The sequence below is a fragment of the Nelumbo lutea genome, chromosome 1, assembly GCF_056320005.1.
Source record: "Nelumbo lutea isolate HS-2025 chromosome 1, American lotus-T2T, whole genome shotgun sequence".
In the NCBI taxonomy this organism is placed as follows: domain Eukaryota; kingdom Viridiplantae; phylum Streptophyta; class Magnoliopsida; order Proteales; family Nelumbonaceae; genus Nelumbo; species Nelumbo lutea.
Window position 1 is genome coordinate 23,844,297 of NC_142684.1, and position 16,274 is coordinate 23,860,570.

General features: G+C 36.0%; 1 protein-coding gene across 2 annotated transcripts; it reads right to left on the reverse strand.

Annotated features, from left to right (window-relative positions):
* Nucleotides 1-6,700: 6,700 nt before the first annotated feature.
* LOC148873964 (agamous-like MADS-box protein AGL104) lies at nucleotides 6,701-9,687 on the reverse strand. Of its 2 annotated transcripts, XM_088964723.1 has the most exons (11): nucleotides 9,390-9,687; nucleotides 8,902-8,955; nucleotides 8,760-8,778; nucleotides 8,584-8,645; nucleotides 8,404-8,431; nucleotides 8,131-8,292; nucleotides 7,993-8,043; nucleotides 7,762-7,889; nucleotides 7,477-7,663; nucleotides 7,053-7,225; nucleotides 6,701-6,896 (listed from the first exon to the last, which is right to left on the reverse strand). In XM_088964723.1, the coding sequence occupies exons 1-10, from the start codon at nucleotides 9,572-9,574 to the stop codon at nucleotides 7,076-7,078; spliced, it is 1,026 nt and encodes a 341-aa protein (XP_088820849.1). In that variant the 5' UTR covers nucleotides 9,575-9,687; the 3' UTR covers nucleotides 6,701-6,896; nucleotides 7,053-7,075. The 2 variants fall into 2 exon arrangements, with proteins under 2 accessions (XP_088820849.1, XP_088820848.1); XM_088964722.1 differs by having other exon boundaries at nucleotides 6,701-7,225.
* Nucleotides 9,688-16,274: the final 6,587 nt, after the last annotated feature.

The window sequence follows — 16,274 nt, forward strand, 5'->3', positions numbered from 1 at the left end:
ATGGACACCCTAGACTTAGTAATCGGGTCTCTTCACCTAAGTTAAGTGTTGAGATTCACATCAAACAGAAAAGGAAATGCCAAAGACACTCACCTAACACTTAGTAACAGGGTCTCTTCACCTAAGGCAAGTGTCGAGATTCGCGTTAAACTGTGGAAGGTAACAAAAAAAAAAAAAGCATGCATAGCAAAGTTCGGGGGTAAAAATCCACTATCAAAAATGATAAGACGAATGTCAGGCTGATTTCAAAAATCAATATCAACTTATCAAGGTAGTCTGCAGATGGAAGGGTATATAATATTTTTAAGCCACGTTTCTGTAATATTTAAAACAAGACTGTTTTACCCCTTAAGTCCAATACCGATCTATATAGAATTTGAGAATTCTGGAATCAGGATGCTTGACTAATTCTATCAGGGATGATCTTGAAATGGAAAGGATCTCTATGCTCAGTGTAATTTTAAGGCTACATTGCTAAGGGACTAGGAATGGATAGTAAACAAGTATGAAAAAGTAGTGAAGATGAATTACTTTCTTTATTATCAATATTCAAGTACATTGACTTACATTATTGGTAATACATATTGAGTTTTTTGAATTCCAAGTACGAGGTACTGGTCTTTTATCGAGGTATTTAGGCTGAAAGATTCCTAGTTCTACTATTTGTTTGATCCTGTAAGACCCCTCTTAGTTAGGGTCAAGCTTCCCGGCACTTGGTTCAAGAATAATGACTTTTCTAAGGATGAGGTAACCCTCTTTATAGTGACATTCCCTGACTCGAGAGTTGTAGCATGGTACCATACTTTGTTGGTAAGCGACAAATCTAATATGGGCCTATTTTTTTACACTCTCCAATAATTCAAGGTTATTATGAAGTTCTTTACTATTCTTGGCCTCATTGTATGCCTCGGTTCAATGCATCAACTAGTTGATTTCTATTAGAATAATTACTTTTGTGCCTTAAGCCAAATTGAATGGGGTTTCTCTTGTAGCATTTCAGGTGTCATTCTGTAGGCCCTCAATACATAGTGTAACTCATTTGTCCATAGTCCTTTGGCCCTATCAAGTCTAGTTTTTGGTCCATCCAACATGGTATTGTTGATGAGCTCAATCCTTTGGAATGTTGTTGGTATCGGTCAAATTTTTAGACTAGTTGAGTTGCATCCTTTTGCATTGAATGCCAAAAGTATCATTGTCCAAGTGCCTTTTGCGAAAGGGCCCTACCCTCCAGATGGTTGTCGGAGAGGCCTTCATGGATTTCCCTTAAGACATAATCTCCTTCATCTAGATGTAGACATCTAAGGTATGACAGTGTGAAGGATCTCCTATATAACCTGTCCTCCAATAAGACATACCGAGTTGATTGGCGTCTGACTTTTTGTGTTGGGTCCATCCAACAAGGCTCAGACTGGATCGAGCACACCTATTTCTTTTCAATTCTCAAGCATGCCAGATCTTTTATGTATACCATTTGGCCAAGGTTTAACCTCAATGAACTGGGTTAACTTAGAAAGGGCATCAACTCGGGCATTATCGGATCATGGCATCTAATGTAGTGTGGAGTATTAGAATTTTCTTATTAGTTCTTGGACTTTGTTTAAGTATTTGTCCATATTGGGTTCTTTAGCCTCATACTCCCCATTTACTTGATTCACGACTAGCTATAAGTCACTAAAGGCTTCAACATCCTTAGCTCCAAGGTCTTTTTGGCATTGTTAGCTACTCACGAAGTGTGCCAAAAGAGGTCTACAAACTGATTCTAAGAAATGATGGACCAAAGGGGGAAGCATGAGAACCATCTTCAGATGACCCCCTTGAAGGTGGCCTAGAATACCCTACAGATCAGTGCATCCAAATATCCATGGAAAAGCATGACAACCTAGAAGCTCTCCAAGTGGTCCTCCGAATCTATACTGTTGTCGTATGTCTTGAGGGTCGACACCTTAAAGTTTAGTGGAAGTGACTCTAAGGTGATGGAGTTAGTGAAAGCTTCCATTTTATTGGATGAGGTAGGCTGGCTAGTGGAGGCATCACCGTTGACCTCCTTCACTTGCTTGATCTCAACCTGGACGGCACCAATTTGCACCTAGAGATCCCCGAGATAACGGTCAATCTAAGGTATTATTAGGACCTCAACTTGATCAATTACCTATCGGTGTGGCTATGAGTCGAGATTCTCATGAACCATTTGAGTTCGAGCCTAGTGAAGCTCAACTCATGAGGCTCGCGAAACTAACCGAACCTAGTATAATAAATAAATAATTTTTATTATATATACATACATACATATATAGATAATAATTTTTGTTATATATAATAATATATATTAAATATAATATTTTATTTTTTATGTATAATAGTAAATAATTTTTATAATTCTTATTTTTTGCATGTAAAATAAAAATAATTTTTACAATTCTTAATCTTTTTGTATGTAAAATAAAATATATATTTTTAAATGTATAATTTTTATTTTTTAGAAACATCTTGGCTCGTAATTGAACTCGAGCCGAGCAAAGCTCGAACTTGTGATCTTTTGAACCGAGTTGAGCTCGAGCTCAAGTCTCTAGCTTGAATCAAGCTCAAGCTTGAGCATAACACTATTGTTGTGAGCCCAACTTGAATAGCCAAGTATTTGGCTCAGCTCAAATCCATCACTGACTACCTCCCTTACTCGAGAAATATCTTGATGATTCCAAGAATATTTCGAATTGGCCGGATCTTGAGCTCTACGAGCATGGCAATCATTTAGATGATCTCGGAGGTTAGAAACTTGACGGGGAGAGGCACGACATAAGCCAACCCAATATTGTCGAGGGGTCGTTGTGGTCTACACACCCGCCATCATCCCTATTGTGGTTAGAGAGGCTCAATCTATATGGCACTCCTAGCAGTCATCTAGGGCATTACGATGATGGGATGTTGGGTAGTTGATGCCTCAACTTTGAGGACACCTAGAGGAGCTGGAGCGGTGTCGACTTGCCTGACAACTACTGCATTTTGATTATGAGGGATCTTCTCCAAAACACCCTCTCAATTGTTGGCTGATTGAGAAATGAGCAGATCCCTTGCCATGTTGGTCCTGGGCAATGATTGAGAAAGGCCTCCTATCGAGCATTGCAGGTTGTCAGGCTAATTGACCAACTAGTCCAATCATTGAAGTACTACATTGATTTGCTCGAGAGTGATCAAGTTTTGAGCAGCCAAGACATTTTCTTGATTGTCAGCCATTATCGGAAATATGAGAAGTGTTAAAAGGAAGACTTGTTTAGCAAATTGTTCCTATAGATGATGTTAATTGTTGCTACCAAATCTAGAGCTGAGGGTAGCTTGGTAACTTCCAAGGTCAGATGGCCAAGTGTGCCACCTACAAGGAGTGAAAAGACGTCAAAGGCCATGGAAATAGTGTTCCCAAGGCGAGGACTCCAACGGTCAAGCTGATGAAAAGTCAAGGTCACAACAAGAGAGCAAAGAGGAAAACTCAAGTGTGCATAAATGCATACCTTAGGCTTTGGTGCCTTTTTATAGTTGGAGTTGCCTAGGAGAGCAATAATGGGCAGTTGGTAACTGTCTCATGAATCTCGGTCATGAATGCAATTGTTACAGGGACGATTATTGAGCGTTGCCCCATCATAACGCCTGTAATAAATGCTTCCACAATAATAACATAGGGAAATTACAATAGTACCCCTAGCTGAGATTGAGGTGATGAGATTGCCCTTGGGTAGTGCCACATGTCGTCACATGGTGTAGTGGCCGATTATATCCACATCACCTTACACTAGATAGGATGATATTACAATTTACAAGATGCATTGAAACCCACCCAAAAGTGGACCACTCTCTCTCTCTCTCTCTCTCTCTCTCTCTCTCTCTCTATATATATATATATATATATATATATATATATATGCCATATGCCACCAGTTTTGGATCGATGGTTTGACCGTTCGGATCGAACGAATGGCCCGTTCTGACAATAAAAATTACAAAACCGTTTTGGTTACCAGTTTTTGGGCTGACAGCTCAACTGTTTGGTTCGAATGAATGACCCATTCTAACAACAAAAATTATAGGGAAAAAATCGAGTGTGTGGGGTCCATTAAGTAGTACCATACGTGTTATGTCATTCGAGTGTTGACTCATATGACATGAAAATGGAACTGTTCTGGCCACTAGTTTTGGGTTGACGGTTCAACCATCCTGTTCAAATGGATGAACAACCCGTTCTGATAACAAAAATTAAAAAATTAAGAAAATGGCCAAAAACCATTGAACGGGTCGACGGTTTGACTACTCGGGTCAATGGGTTGTTGACTGATTGAACGGTTTTTGGCCAGGGACCGAGATTGGGATAAAACGGAACCAGTTGCCTAGACAGTTTCCAATTAAAAAAAATAAAACAATAGTGGTTCGATTGTCCGGTTCGAACGGATGGCCTGTTATGACAACAAAAATTATAGGCAAAAAATTGAGTGTGTGAGGTCCATTTAGTATCATACGTGTATCTCATTCAAGCATGTGACTCATACGACCCGAAAACGGAATCGTTTTGGCAATCGATTTTTGGTTCGATGGTTCAACTATCTGGTCCAAGCAGATGACCCATTCTAACAACAAAACTTAAAAAATTAAAAAGATGGCCAAAAACCATTGAACAGGTCAACAAGTTGACGGTTTGACAGCCTAGGTCAATGGGTCATTGATCGATTCAATGGTTTTTTTCCAAGGACTGGGATTGGGATAAAATGGAACCAGTTGCCTAGACAGTTTCCAATTAAAAAAATAAAAAAAGGTAAAAAACCATTAAACAGGTCAACGGGTCGACAGTTTGATTGCTCGGGTCAATGAGTTGTTGATCGATTCAACAGCTTTTTTCTAGGGAGCAAGATTGGTTGCCTGGATGGTTCTCGGGCCAAAATGTTTATCTATTTGGGTCAACGATGGTTCGAAAACCATGGTTTTTTGTGCTTTTGGATTTTCACTATTCAAAGGTTTCTTATACTATTGGCTTTATTTGAGCGTGTAAGGCATGTTCCTTTTTTTTTTATTTTTTTCTTTTTTTTTTGTGTTTGATCTTCTTCTTCAAGATCCTCCAAAATGGTCTAGGGTTTACTACAATTTTATTTCTTCCCTTTTGTTTTTTCTTTGGGTTTTCTTATGCAATGTTTTTTTTTTCTTACAAGACAATATTCTTTTTCTTTTTCTTTGATTGCATGTATATTTAGATCCGTCTCAAAGCGGAACTTTAGACTCAATTTTTTTATTTTTTTTCCTTGGTTTTTCTAGTTTGGTGGATTTACCACCAATTTTTTTCTATTTTTAAGGTCACTTTGGATTTATCTTCCAAGGTTTTGGATTCTGGCCACTGGTTTCCAAGTTGACGGTTCTTGTCCGGTTCGAATGGGTCATTGACTGAGTCAACGATTATTGGCCAGGGACTGGGTTTGGGGTAAAACAGAACCGATTTCCTAGACTGTTCTAGAGCCGAACGGTCCTATTGTCCAGGTCAACTGGGAGTTCTCAATGTGAAACAAATGACAACTATGAAGTAGAACTCAAAACTACAATTGTATGATCTTATTCTTTTATATGAGATGCTTTGTTGAAACAATATTTAAAAAATGAGCACATGATGATCTCTTTTAAGTCTTTACTGGTGAATTACCCCGTACTAAGTATGGGGATGGTATATATATTTTTGAGTAGACTAAGTTTTCAATTTTGAAACTATTTGATAATATCAGTTTTATGAATTCATAGTCTTCATTAGAAAATTAATAATAATTTCATTTATAATCAATTTAGTTTAATAATATCGAATAATTGAAAGTTTTATAATTTGAATTTCACTAAATCAAATAAATATTGCATAATTATAATATTATTAATTATAATTATAAGTTTCAAGACTTGGGTACTTATAATTGCAAGTTTCTTATTAAAAAACCATTGTCTTTTTTAATATAGCAAATAACAATGTTGCAATTCCAGCCCCTGCGAAACAAGGACCCTCCGCTAGTATAAGTTTAAAATAGAAAACCTGGAACATCAATCCACCCATATGGATGGAGAAGAATATCTTAGCCTTTTCCTCCAACCTAAAAACACATGCCTATAGGTATTTGGATTCAGGGGCGGAAGTGCAAAATCAATGGATTTTGTAAAGACTAGCTCTTTAAACGGTGCAAAATTTACTTCTGACTCTACATTTATGGTTCTCCCCAGTCCAAATAGACAAAAAAAAAAAAAAAGAAAATTCCTCTTATGGACTCTTCTGCCTCCATATTAACCATTTCCATTGAGGCAACCATTTTTAAGGGAGCATAAAGGTCCATAATTCATTTCTAGATCTCATTCTTCATATTTGGCTTCTACCTGGATGAATTTACGTTGACTGACATTTCAAATAGACATGTAGATTTATGTTTGAATTGCCCAATCTTGGCCTTACTGAATTGTAATAATCTAATAGCCTATCTGACAACACCCAAGTTGAGGAATGGAGTTGGGGCACTTCTTCCAGGTCCCGCCTATTTGGGTCAACGATGATTTAAAAACCATGTTTAGAGGTATTAATGGATCAAACAAGGATTTACCATGCTTGTTGACATCAATCCATTCTAAACGTCTGATGAATTTACAATGTAATAAAAAAGCTTTCTTACGCCAATTTGAAACAAATGGTTCACTCCGAAAAGAAGGAAAATAAAAAGACTTTTAAATAGACCAATATCACACTTTTGTACATGTTTTTGGATTTGTATTTATTCATACTACAATTTTTCTTTTGTTTCCAACTCTGAAGAAACAAAAATCATATATGAAGATGCTACTAATATACGTCCACTATAACCTTCTGGTGCATTCTAGCACTAGTTCTCATGGCCATACTCCTGCAGAGTGCAGAAATTAAAGAAAGTTTTAATTCTTCTTAGATGGGAAAAGATGCTCTGTTTATGATGAAGTTCCTGTGCATTTTATTATCTCCAAAGATAAAAATGTGCCTACATCCTGTTGTCTATTGCATCAATTGCATAAAGATTCCAGACCTCCAATCATCCTGGTTTATGCATCATTCCACATTGAGCTGAGGGACATTGCTCTCATAGGTTGCACCTTCACTATTTGACGGCGGTGGTGGCTGCACGTGTGAGCAGCTTGGTGGGGTCTCTGCATGCTCATGTGGCATCATAGGTGGCATTTCCGGGCCCGGAATTCCATGCTGGCATGATGATTAGGATCTAGAATTAAACCTCTGAGCTTTGAAGAGTGTGAGATTGAAGCTAAAAACTTGTTTCAACTCAAAAGTATATTAGTTCATTTGAAAAGTCCATTGGGATGGTGCAATATAATTATTGGGTTGTACATGGGCCCATATTTGGATCATGGGCTTTCAATATGGACCTCATAGGTCTAGGCTTGTACCTGGCCCAGTGGTTCGGATCTGCCTGGTCCATTTGGAAGAAAATGTACCTGCATGAGAGGGAATGATGAGGGTGGCATGATGGCAGAGAGGAGATCCGTTGGTGTGTACGCCTGGTGCCACGATGGAAGGTTTGCATCGCTCGGGTTGCTGACATGGCATTCTCCCATACTGCGTGGGTCCACGTTTAAACTTGTCCCATGTGATATAGTATCATACATGGTTGATGGATGATCCCTAGAACAGTAACATACAAAACTATTATAACCAAATTCCACGCTCCTTGCCACCATCTAACATCTAAAATGGAAGCAGAAAAAAATGCAGATACGGACCTTAGTGGGATCAAAGAAGGGTCCGATCCAACGAAAATCTGGGTCGGGTGGTGCTGGTTCTCGGGTAACCAATTTACAACTTCGTTCTCAAAGGAGGGTGGAAGCCCCTCTTGTGCATCCAAGTATACCTGCATTCATTTGTCCTAATAAATTCTCTTATACCGACAGAAAAAAAAAATTAATTTTCAAACTTTGGGTTTCTGTTTTTCTTCTTCTTTTTTTTTCAACTACCTGCAAACCCGTTTGATCATACGAAGATAGATGGTTGCTTAACAAATGCTTCTGCAACCAAAAATTGGAAAAGGAAAACGTCAAAACATCATTAACAGCTGGACTGAAGCAAGTGAGAGAGAGAGAGAGGGATTATACCTTTCTCTGGGTGACACGTGCCAAAGTTTCCATGAGGTGTTTCTCGCAGGATTCAAGCTCCGCCATTGATGTAAACTTCATTGGGTCTGGCTCAAAGATCCTTAATTGTTCATCGGCTATCTGAAGTTGTTGTTGAAACCTAGTGATTTCTTGTTGCAGTTCCTATATATAAATTATTACAGTTATTATTTAATTGAACTTAGAGAAATGAAGAAATTGTAGAAATATTTCCTTGAATTTAATGGCGAAATCTTAAAACTTTGTGTTCCATACCTCTACGTTAGAGTTAACAGCCCCAGGACTGGTTCGAAGCATAATTAGCGGATCACAAAAGAAAATTTGTTCTTATTAGAATCAATTAAAATGGGAGAATTCAGAATTTTTTCTAAAAAAAAGAAGAAAAACTATTAATAACAATTTCAGAGAGAGAGAGAGAGAGAGAAAGAGATAGACTTGGCTAACTGAAGAGCTATGTCGTTTTCAGTCTTGAGCTTCTTTAATGTCCTGATCAAATACTGCATGCATGAACAACAAAGTTGTGTCAAAACATTTTACTTACTTTTCTTCATAGAACAATGAATTAATTGAAGAGATAAAACAAAAATAATCAAGTTGATTCTTAATTGAACCTCTCGGTTTTGAACAACCCTGCAAGCCAAAACAATAATAGGAAAAGAAATAAAATAAGAATTAATTAGTGTTGCAATACTAATAGAATAGAAGTAATCAAGCTCAAATACACGATGAATGGAATGAACAAGATCATCATACCCTCCTCTATCATGGTCAGGGAGATTGATGTAACGAGTAAGCACGTCCTCAATCCTATTGTTAAAAAAAAAAAAAAGACAAAAAATAATTGAATGAAGAATTAGATTATAAAAATACAGAAGAATTGTAAATTGGAATGACCCATTGAAGAATGCAAATGGAATAGTATAATTAACTAATTAATGGGTTGATTTCAGATCTCAAGAATAACAAAAAACTGAATCTCTTATTGCACCTTCTATACAAAAGAAATGCAAATTGGAAAGACCAATTGAAGAATGCAAATGGTAGAATATAATTAACTAATTGATGGGTTAATTTCAGATTTCAATAATAACAAAAAATTAAAGCTTTTATTGACCTTCTATGCAAAAGAATTGTAAATTGAAAAGGCCCATTGAAGAATGCAAATGGAAGAATATAATTAATTGATTAATAGGTTGATCATAGATTTCAGGAATAACAAAAAATTGAAGCTCTTATTCCACCTTCTTTTGCCAGAGAAGTGACTAAGCCGGCCGGAGGGAGAGAACATAATGAGGGCAATATCAATGTCGCAAAGAATGGAAAGTTCATAAGCTTTCTTGATGAGTCCATTCCTACGCTTTGAGAAGGTAACCTGTCGATTCGTGTTGTTTTCTATTCTCTTAATCTGGAGTTTAACACGACCCATGATCTAAGAAATAGGTACTACAACATTAGGAAATGTAAATGGAAAGAAGCCAGGATGGGCAACAAGGAACCAAAAAAAGGAGATGTGTGGCCGAGAGAGAGGGAGAGAGGGAGGGAGGGAGGGGGAGGTTCGGAGGGGACATATATAGACGCGAGGTATTTGGAGAAATACCAGGATGCAAATGAAAATAAAGAAAGGGTCAAAGTTGAGATGGTTTGATGGTAATAAATCCTTGTTTTTCCTTGATAAGTGGAGTGGTTCAGTTTGAAAATGAGTGTCGGGCTTCATGAAAAAAGAATTATGCAAAATCTATGGTGCACGGTGCAGTAAAAGATACAGTCCATTTATATCTTTAGTTCATATCACATATTGTTAAATGTCAAATTAGCTAGAGAACACCTTGCTAAACGTCAAGGTACACTTTATGAACCTATCAAAAGCAAAATATTTTTAATGTGATTGGTTGATCTAGATTTAAGGTGCAGCAAATCAGCGAATGCATCATGATTGAACTCAAAAATTTAATTTCATGAGTTCCATAATTCCAACAAACAACACTGGGATCATGTAAATTTGTGCACTCAGAGTGAAAAACCCATGTGCATAAATAGATGTTTCTACAGTGTTACAAAGGTGGCATAAACATATAATGTGTCTAGTTTTATTTGTTTCTAGGGGGACTTGTGCGACGCACAAATTTTGTTAAGCGAAAGTTAAATAATAGAAACAAATAAGAGTATACAATTGTTTTATATTTTAATTTTTTTAATAATTAATGACTATTTATATTTGGATAAATTATAGATAGGTACCCTGTCCTTTGGGGGTAGTGACAGATAGGTACCCTGAACTTTTAGTTGCAACACTTGAGTATCCTAAACTTTCAAAAATAGACAAATAGGTCCATCCATTAGTATTCTGTCAGTTAAACATTACATAATGCTAAAAATACCCTTATTGTGTATTTCTAAGTTCATTCTCACGTAACCAAATGTCTCCCCATGATGACATTCTCACATGGACAGCAAATAACATATTCAAAATTTTCACTGATGACATTCTCTAGTGATGATTTTACTCCATAGAATGATCTAAAAAATACATGAGAAGGGTATTTTTGAAATTATATAATGTTTAACTGACACAATTGAAAGTTCAAAGTAACTATCTGCCACTACCCCCAGAGTATAGAGTACCTATCTGTAATTTACACTTTATATTTTATATATTACTTTTAATATCTTTTTAGAATACAAAAGTTCAAGGTAACTATCTGCCACTACCCCCAAAGTTGTTCATCAAACTGATGAAACCAACCAGCCCGACCCAACTCGACCTGAGTTGGTCAATTTTTTAGTATTTTCGATCGACTTTGGTTCAACAATTTCCCAACCTGACCAAGTTGGATCAGTTTCGGTTTGGCCATTTGTAAATTGACTAAATTTGAACTTACCTAACAATAAATATATGTTAATATATTATATTTTAAATATATTTTTTTTAAAACCATAAATTATAAATTTTCCCATATTTCTTTGTCTAAAATATTTTATATCATAAATTTAATTTTTTGATTTATTTTTTAATAATACCATTATAATTTTTAAATTTCAATTTAATTTTTTATGTTATATCTTTTGAACCAACTAACCAAAGCGAAAATCGATCCAAACCGACACAACCTGAGTTGGTCGGCTTTCACTAACGGTTAGTTGGTTTCGGGTGACCAACTCCCCAACCTGACTAGGTGGATTTGGTTGGCTAAACAGCTTGTAACCGAACTGAACCAACCTGTGACCACTTCTAATATCAACTTAATGAATAATCTAATATCTAATAATATTGAAAATTTATATAGAAAATAAAATTATTGAAAATAAATTTATAATGAAAATACAATAATTACAAAATTACAATAAATATTAAAAATATATTAAATGAGTCAATAAATAGTGTAATCTCTTATAAATATTAAACAATAAATTATAACAAAAATACATAATTACTAAAAATAAATTAATTACAAAAATACAATAAGTACAATAAATTAAATTTAAAAAGTTAAATAATAGTAGTTTAATCCCCAATAATTATTGAAAAATTTTTGTTAAATAACAAAAAATAGATTTATACATAATTATTGAAAATATATTTATCACAAAAGACAATAAATAATTACTAAAAATACAACATATATTAATTTTAGTATATATAAATATATAACAAATTTAGATTAATAAGTATATAAATTAATAAATATATTAATTTTATTACTAAATATTAATTTTGTTGAAATTTATTTTCGAGAATATTAATTGATATAAGTGAAATTAGTTATCTATAATATTATGTAGTTATTGAAATAAGCTCATTAAATTTTTAAATATGAATTATTTATTGAATTTAGTAATATCTAAAATTATAATTTATACTATTATTACATAATATCGTTATCAATTTTGTAAAAATATTAAATTATAATTAATTTGAATATTATGGAATCTATAATAATTATTTTTATAATTTTAATATATTTTTTAAATTTATTACATATTTTTGTTACTTTAACTATTTAAAATTTATTTATGTTAAATATTTTATTATTTAAAGTATTTAGTTATTTAAATATTTAAGTAATACTTTATTTTTTAATGTTAAATTTTTATTATTTGAATAACATTTAAATTAAATAAGCCATAAAATTAAAATATATATTGTTAGTTAGTATATAATTGCGTGATGAATTTTGTAAGAATATACAATTATTAATAATACGATTATTATTATTATTATTATTATTATTATTATTATTGTATGTTTAAAAAATATTTTAATGTAATTATATAATTTTGTTAGAATGTTTAAATAATTCTTATATTTTTTAATTGAAACTTTCTTTAGATAGATATAGATAAAATGTGAGAGAGGATAAATGGGAATTAGAGATAAAGTCTCTACTAAGTTAGAGATAATTTAAGAGATAAATTGAAATTAGAGATAATTTAGGAGAAAATGGGGGATAGTAGTACCACTTGGCTAGACATTAGAAAAGAAAATCCCTCTTTCTTTATATATTGATTGTTAGAGATAAGAATCTCTATGTTTTTTTCCTTATTTGTTTAATGGGCACTTATGCGGAATTAAAAAAATTAAAATTTAAAAAAATAAATTAGAAAGGGGGTTCTGAAGTAAGGAGAGGCATGGTGACATGAACAACCTTGTTTTATATATATAGAATAGATCAGTAGATTTGTTCCTTAATTAAAAAGGAGGAATGGTCCTTCTAAAGCCATGTCATCCCATGCCATAAAAGCCCCAACATTTTCTAGAACAAAATGAACTAAGAATCCATTTGGTTGACAGTAATCAAAATTGAAAATGAAATTCATTGAAATCAGTATTGGAATGGTACTCTATTCCCCCACCTGTTTGGTTCAGATGGGAATTGAAATCGGAATAGGAATCAGATGGAATGGACAAGATTTTTACAAGCTTATTTTAACAGGACTTGTCCAAGTTGCTAGGCACAGGCCTCCACTACAATACTACTTACCACCCACAAATGGACGGACAGTCTGAGGTTGAATCAATGCCTGGAAATCTAATGATATTTCATAGGCCTGGGAAGAACAAATGGTTAGCCTTGACTGATTGGTGCTATAATTCCCATTTCCATACTACCATCAATATGACTCCTTTTGAGGCATTGTATGGCTACCCAACTTCACAAATTTCAGAAGGTTATCTCAGTCATACTTCAATTGTGGGTGTGCAAGAAATGATCCTAGAGTGAAGGTACATTATTCAACTACTCAAAGATCAATTACTCAAGACTCAAGGTATACCTATGTCAACCTTATGAGAACTAAGGATGAAGCCTTTGACATGTTTAAACTTGAAAGAATGGTAGGATCCATCTAATGGACGCCATAAAGGTTGCGGAATGGGTGGGCGAATTTCAAAAATTTCCTACCTTCTCCCAACTGGGAATCATATTCCCTAAATTTAGAATACAATATTCAAGGATCCTACTTGCACCATAATCAAACCAGATCTGTACCAAAAGATAAATGGGAGGAATATACCTGATCCGGAGAAGCAGTATCTCCCAAAATTAGTGTTCACGCCCAAAGAATTCTCCAAGATCCGTTCCTGCTGAAGATGACACAGCTGTGGATGGAACAGAACCAGCAGGGTGCGTCCTACACACTGGATCCTTCACAAGAATCCTCTGGAAACACTAAACACTGAATCCTTTTAGTCTTTGTTGCAAGACTAATGTCAAGAACAGATTTCTTGACTTTCTTTTTCTACAAAGATCTAATCTTGCAAAACAGATGGCGGCGGCAGGAGGAGAACTCTAAAGGCAAAAAGGCTTAACTGCCTTTTTCTTTTCTGGAGTATGAATGAGATCCTATCTCAATTCGCAGGAGATATCCTATATCTCTTCAAGGTGGTTCAAAATCTAATATTTCTCTTTCTTGGTTAGGGTTTCTCCTCCTTCTTCTTGATTAAGAATCCTCCTAATTAGGAATTATCCCAATCCAAATCAGTATTTGGATAGGGAATAATCTTAATCCTATCTGCAGATAAAGTTAGCTTACTCCTGATCTTATCAGGAGGTTACCAGATTCAAATCTAATTTGAATTTGGTCTCCAAGAGTGGATAAGGCTAAAGGCCCAATCCTTTTACTAACATTAATCTCAGATTCGCCCCAAAGATGGGTGATCATATCAGCCCACCTCAAAATGGGCTTCTGGCCCATTAAGTGTTCAGTGTCTAATTACATTCCAATCTGTTGCCCATTTGGGCTTCTTTGTATGGCGTGGGACCCAAGCATTGATCTACACACCAGCCACATGGGTTCGGCCCAGCCTTTAAAATAAGGCGCAGCCGAATTCACTGAAAAACTCAATGAACCCCTTGAGTCCATCATATGGACCCTATGGGCCCAACACTTACATTAAGTGGTCCCTGGGCCAAACCATCTTATAAAAACCCAGGGACTGTGGGCAGATGCAAGATTAGCTCATCAGGTATTATCCTCAATGGTCTTACACTTAACCTCTCAACCCTTAATGATCAAGCACTGCCCGACAAGAGAGGACCTCTCCCTCGGCTGCAAGGAACAGTGCTGCACTCTCCTCTCACATGGATCCCGGGAATTAAAACCATTTGCAAACAATTTGAAACCGTACATATATATATAAATATATTAATTTTGAAAAATAAAATTCCAACGATTGAAATCAACTGCCGGCAGTTTGGTTTCCATCAGAGAGAGTGCATTCCCGATCATTACCCTTTGTCCGACAAAGTGGCTGATTCTATCACTATGATCACCCACTCAGATGAATTCTCAAACTGCCCCAACATACCCAGGTTTTGATCCCCGCTAAGGATCTCACTGATTGGCATATCAAAGGCAGCCTGATCCAACACCTAGTGAAGTGTCATAATCGAGTCTAGGGGTCAGGTGTAACTTTCCAGTTTTTGCCCATCTATCTCCAAGGTCCAGGGCAATACTGGAAATCTGGTCCGGTTCAAGGATTCAAGTAATCCCACACTGCATGTGCCTCGGGTCTTACCCTGGTGGCTGAGACAGGCCATCCCAACACTTGGTGGCACACCAGTATCAGCCTTGGTAGGATAAATCTCCCCAGACTTATCCAACGGCTGTGAACATTTAAAACTAACACGAGTCTCTATAAATGTCCAGTTTTAGGGTTTTACACAGAATTAAACCAAACAACATGAATCAAACATGCACTTTATTTATTTCCACTAAATAACAAAAGTACATCAAATCAAATTGAAGCTAAGGGCATACAAAAATTGTCTAACAACTCCCACTTGCACTTAGGTCCAATCTGGTACAAGCCGGAGTCCCATACTTTCCACGTGTTTCTCAAACACCTTCTGTGTTAGTGGCTTAGTCAATGGGTCTGCCACATTATCCGCTGATGCTACCTTCTGAATCAGGACGTCCCCTCTACCAACGATCTCCCGCAGTACATGGTACTTTCTCTCGATGTGCTTCGACTTCGAGTGAGCCCGAGGCTCTTTAGCCTGGGCGATCGCTCCATTGTTGTCACACAAGAACGGGATGGGAGATGTGCTGGATGGAATCGCTCCCAATTCGTGTATGAACTTCTTCATCCACACGGCTTCCTTGGCAGCTTCACTTGCGGCAATGTACTCGGCCTCGATTTTGGAGTCTGCAGTGGACCCCTGTTTGCTGCTTTTCCAGCAAACAGTACACGATCCTATCGTGAAAACATACCCAGATGTAGACTTTCTATCATCTGGATCCGATTGGAAATCGGCATCGGTATACCCTAGAACTTGCAGTGAACTACCATCGAATACCAGACAAAACTCTTTTGTCCTTTGAAGGTATTTGAGTATGTTCTTCACAGCAGTCCAATGCTCCTGCCCTGGGTTTGCCTGGAATCTGCTTACCACACTCACCACCTGAGCAATGTCCGGGCGAGTGCACAGCATGACATACATGATGCTCCCTACAGCTGAGGCATAGGGAATGTCTCTCATGCTCTCAATCTCCTTAGAAGTCTTGGGAGACATCTTCTTGGAGAGAGTGACTACGTGCCTGAAAGGAACGTTTCCTTTCTTGGAGTTCTCCATGCTATACCTCTTGACAATTTTGTCAATATAAGCAGCCTGGGATAATCCAATTAT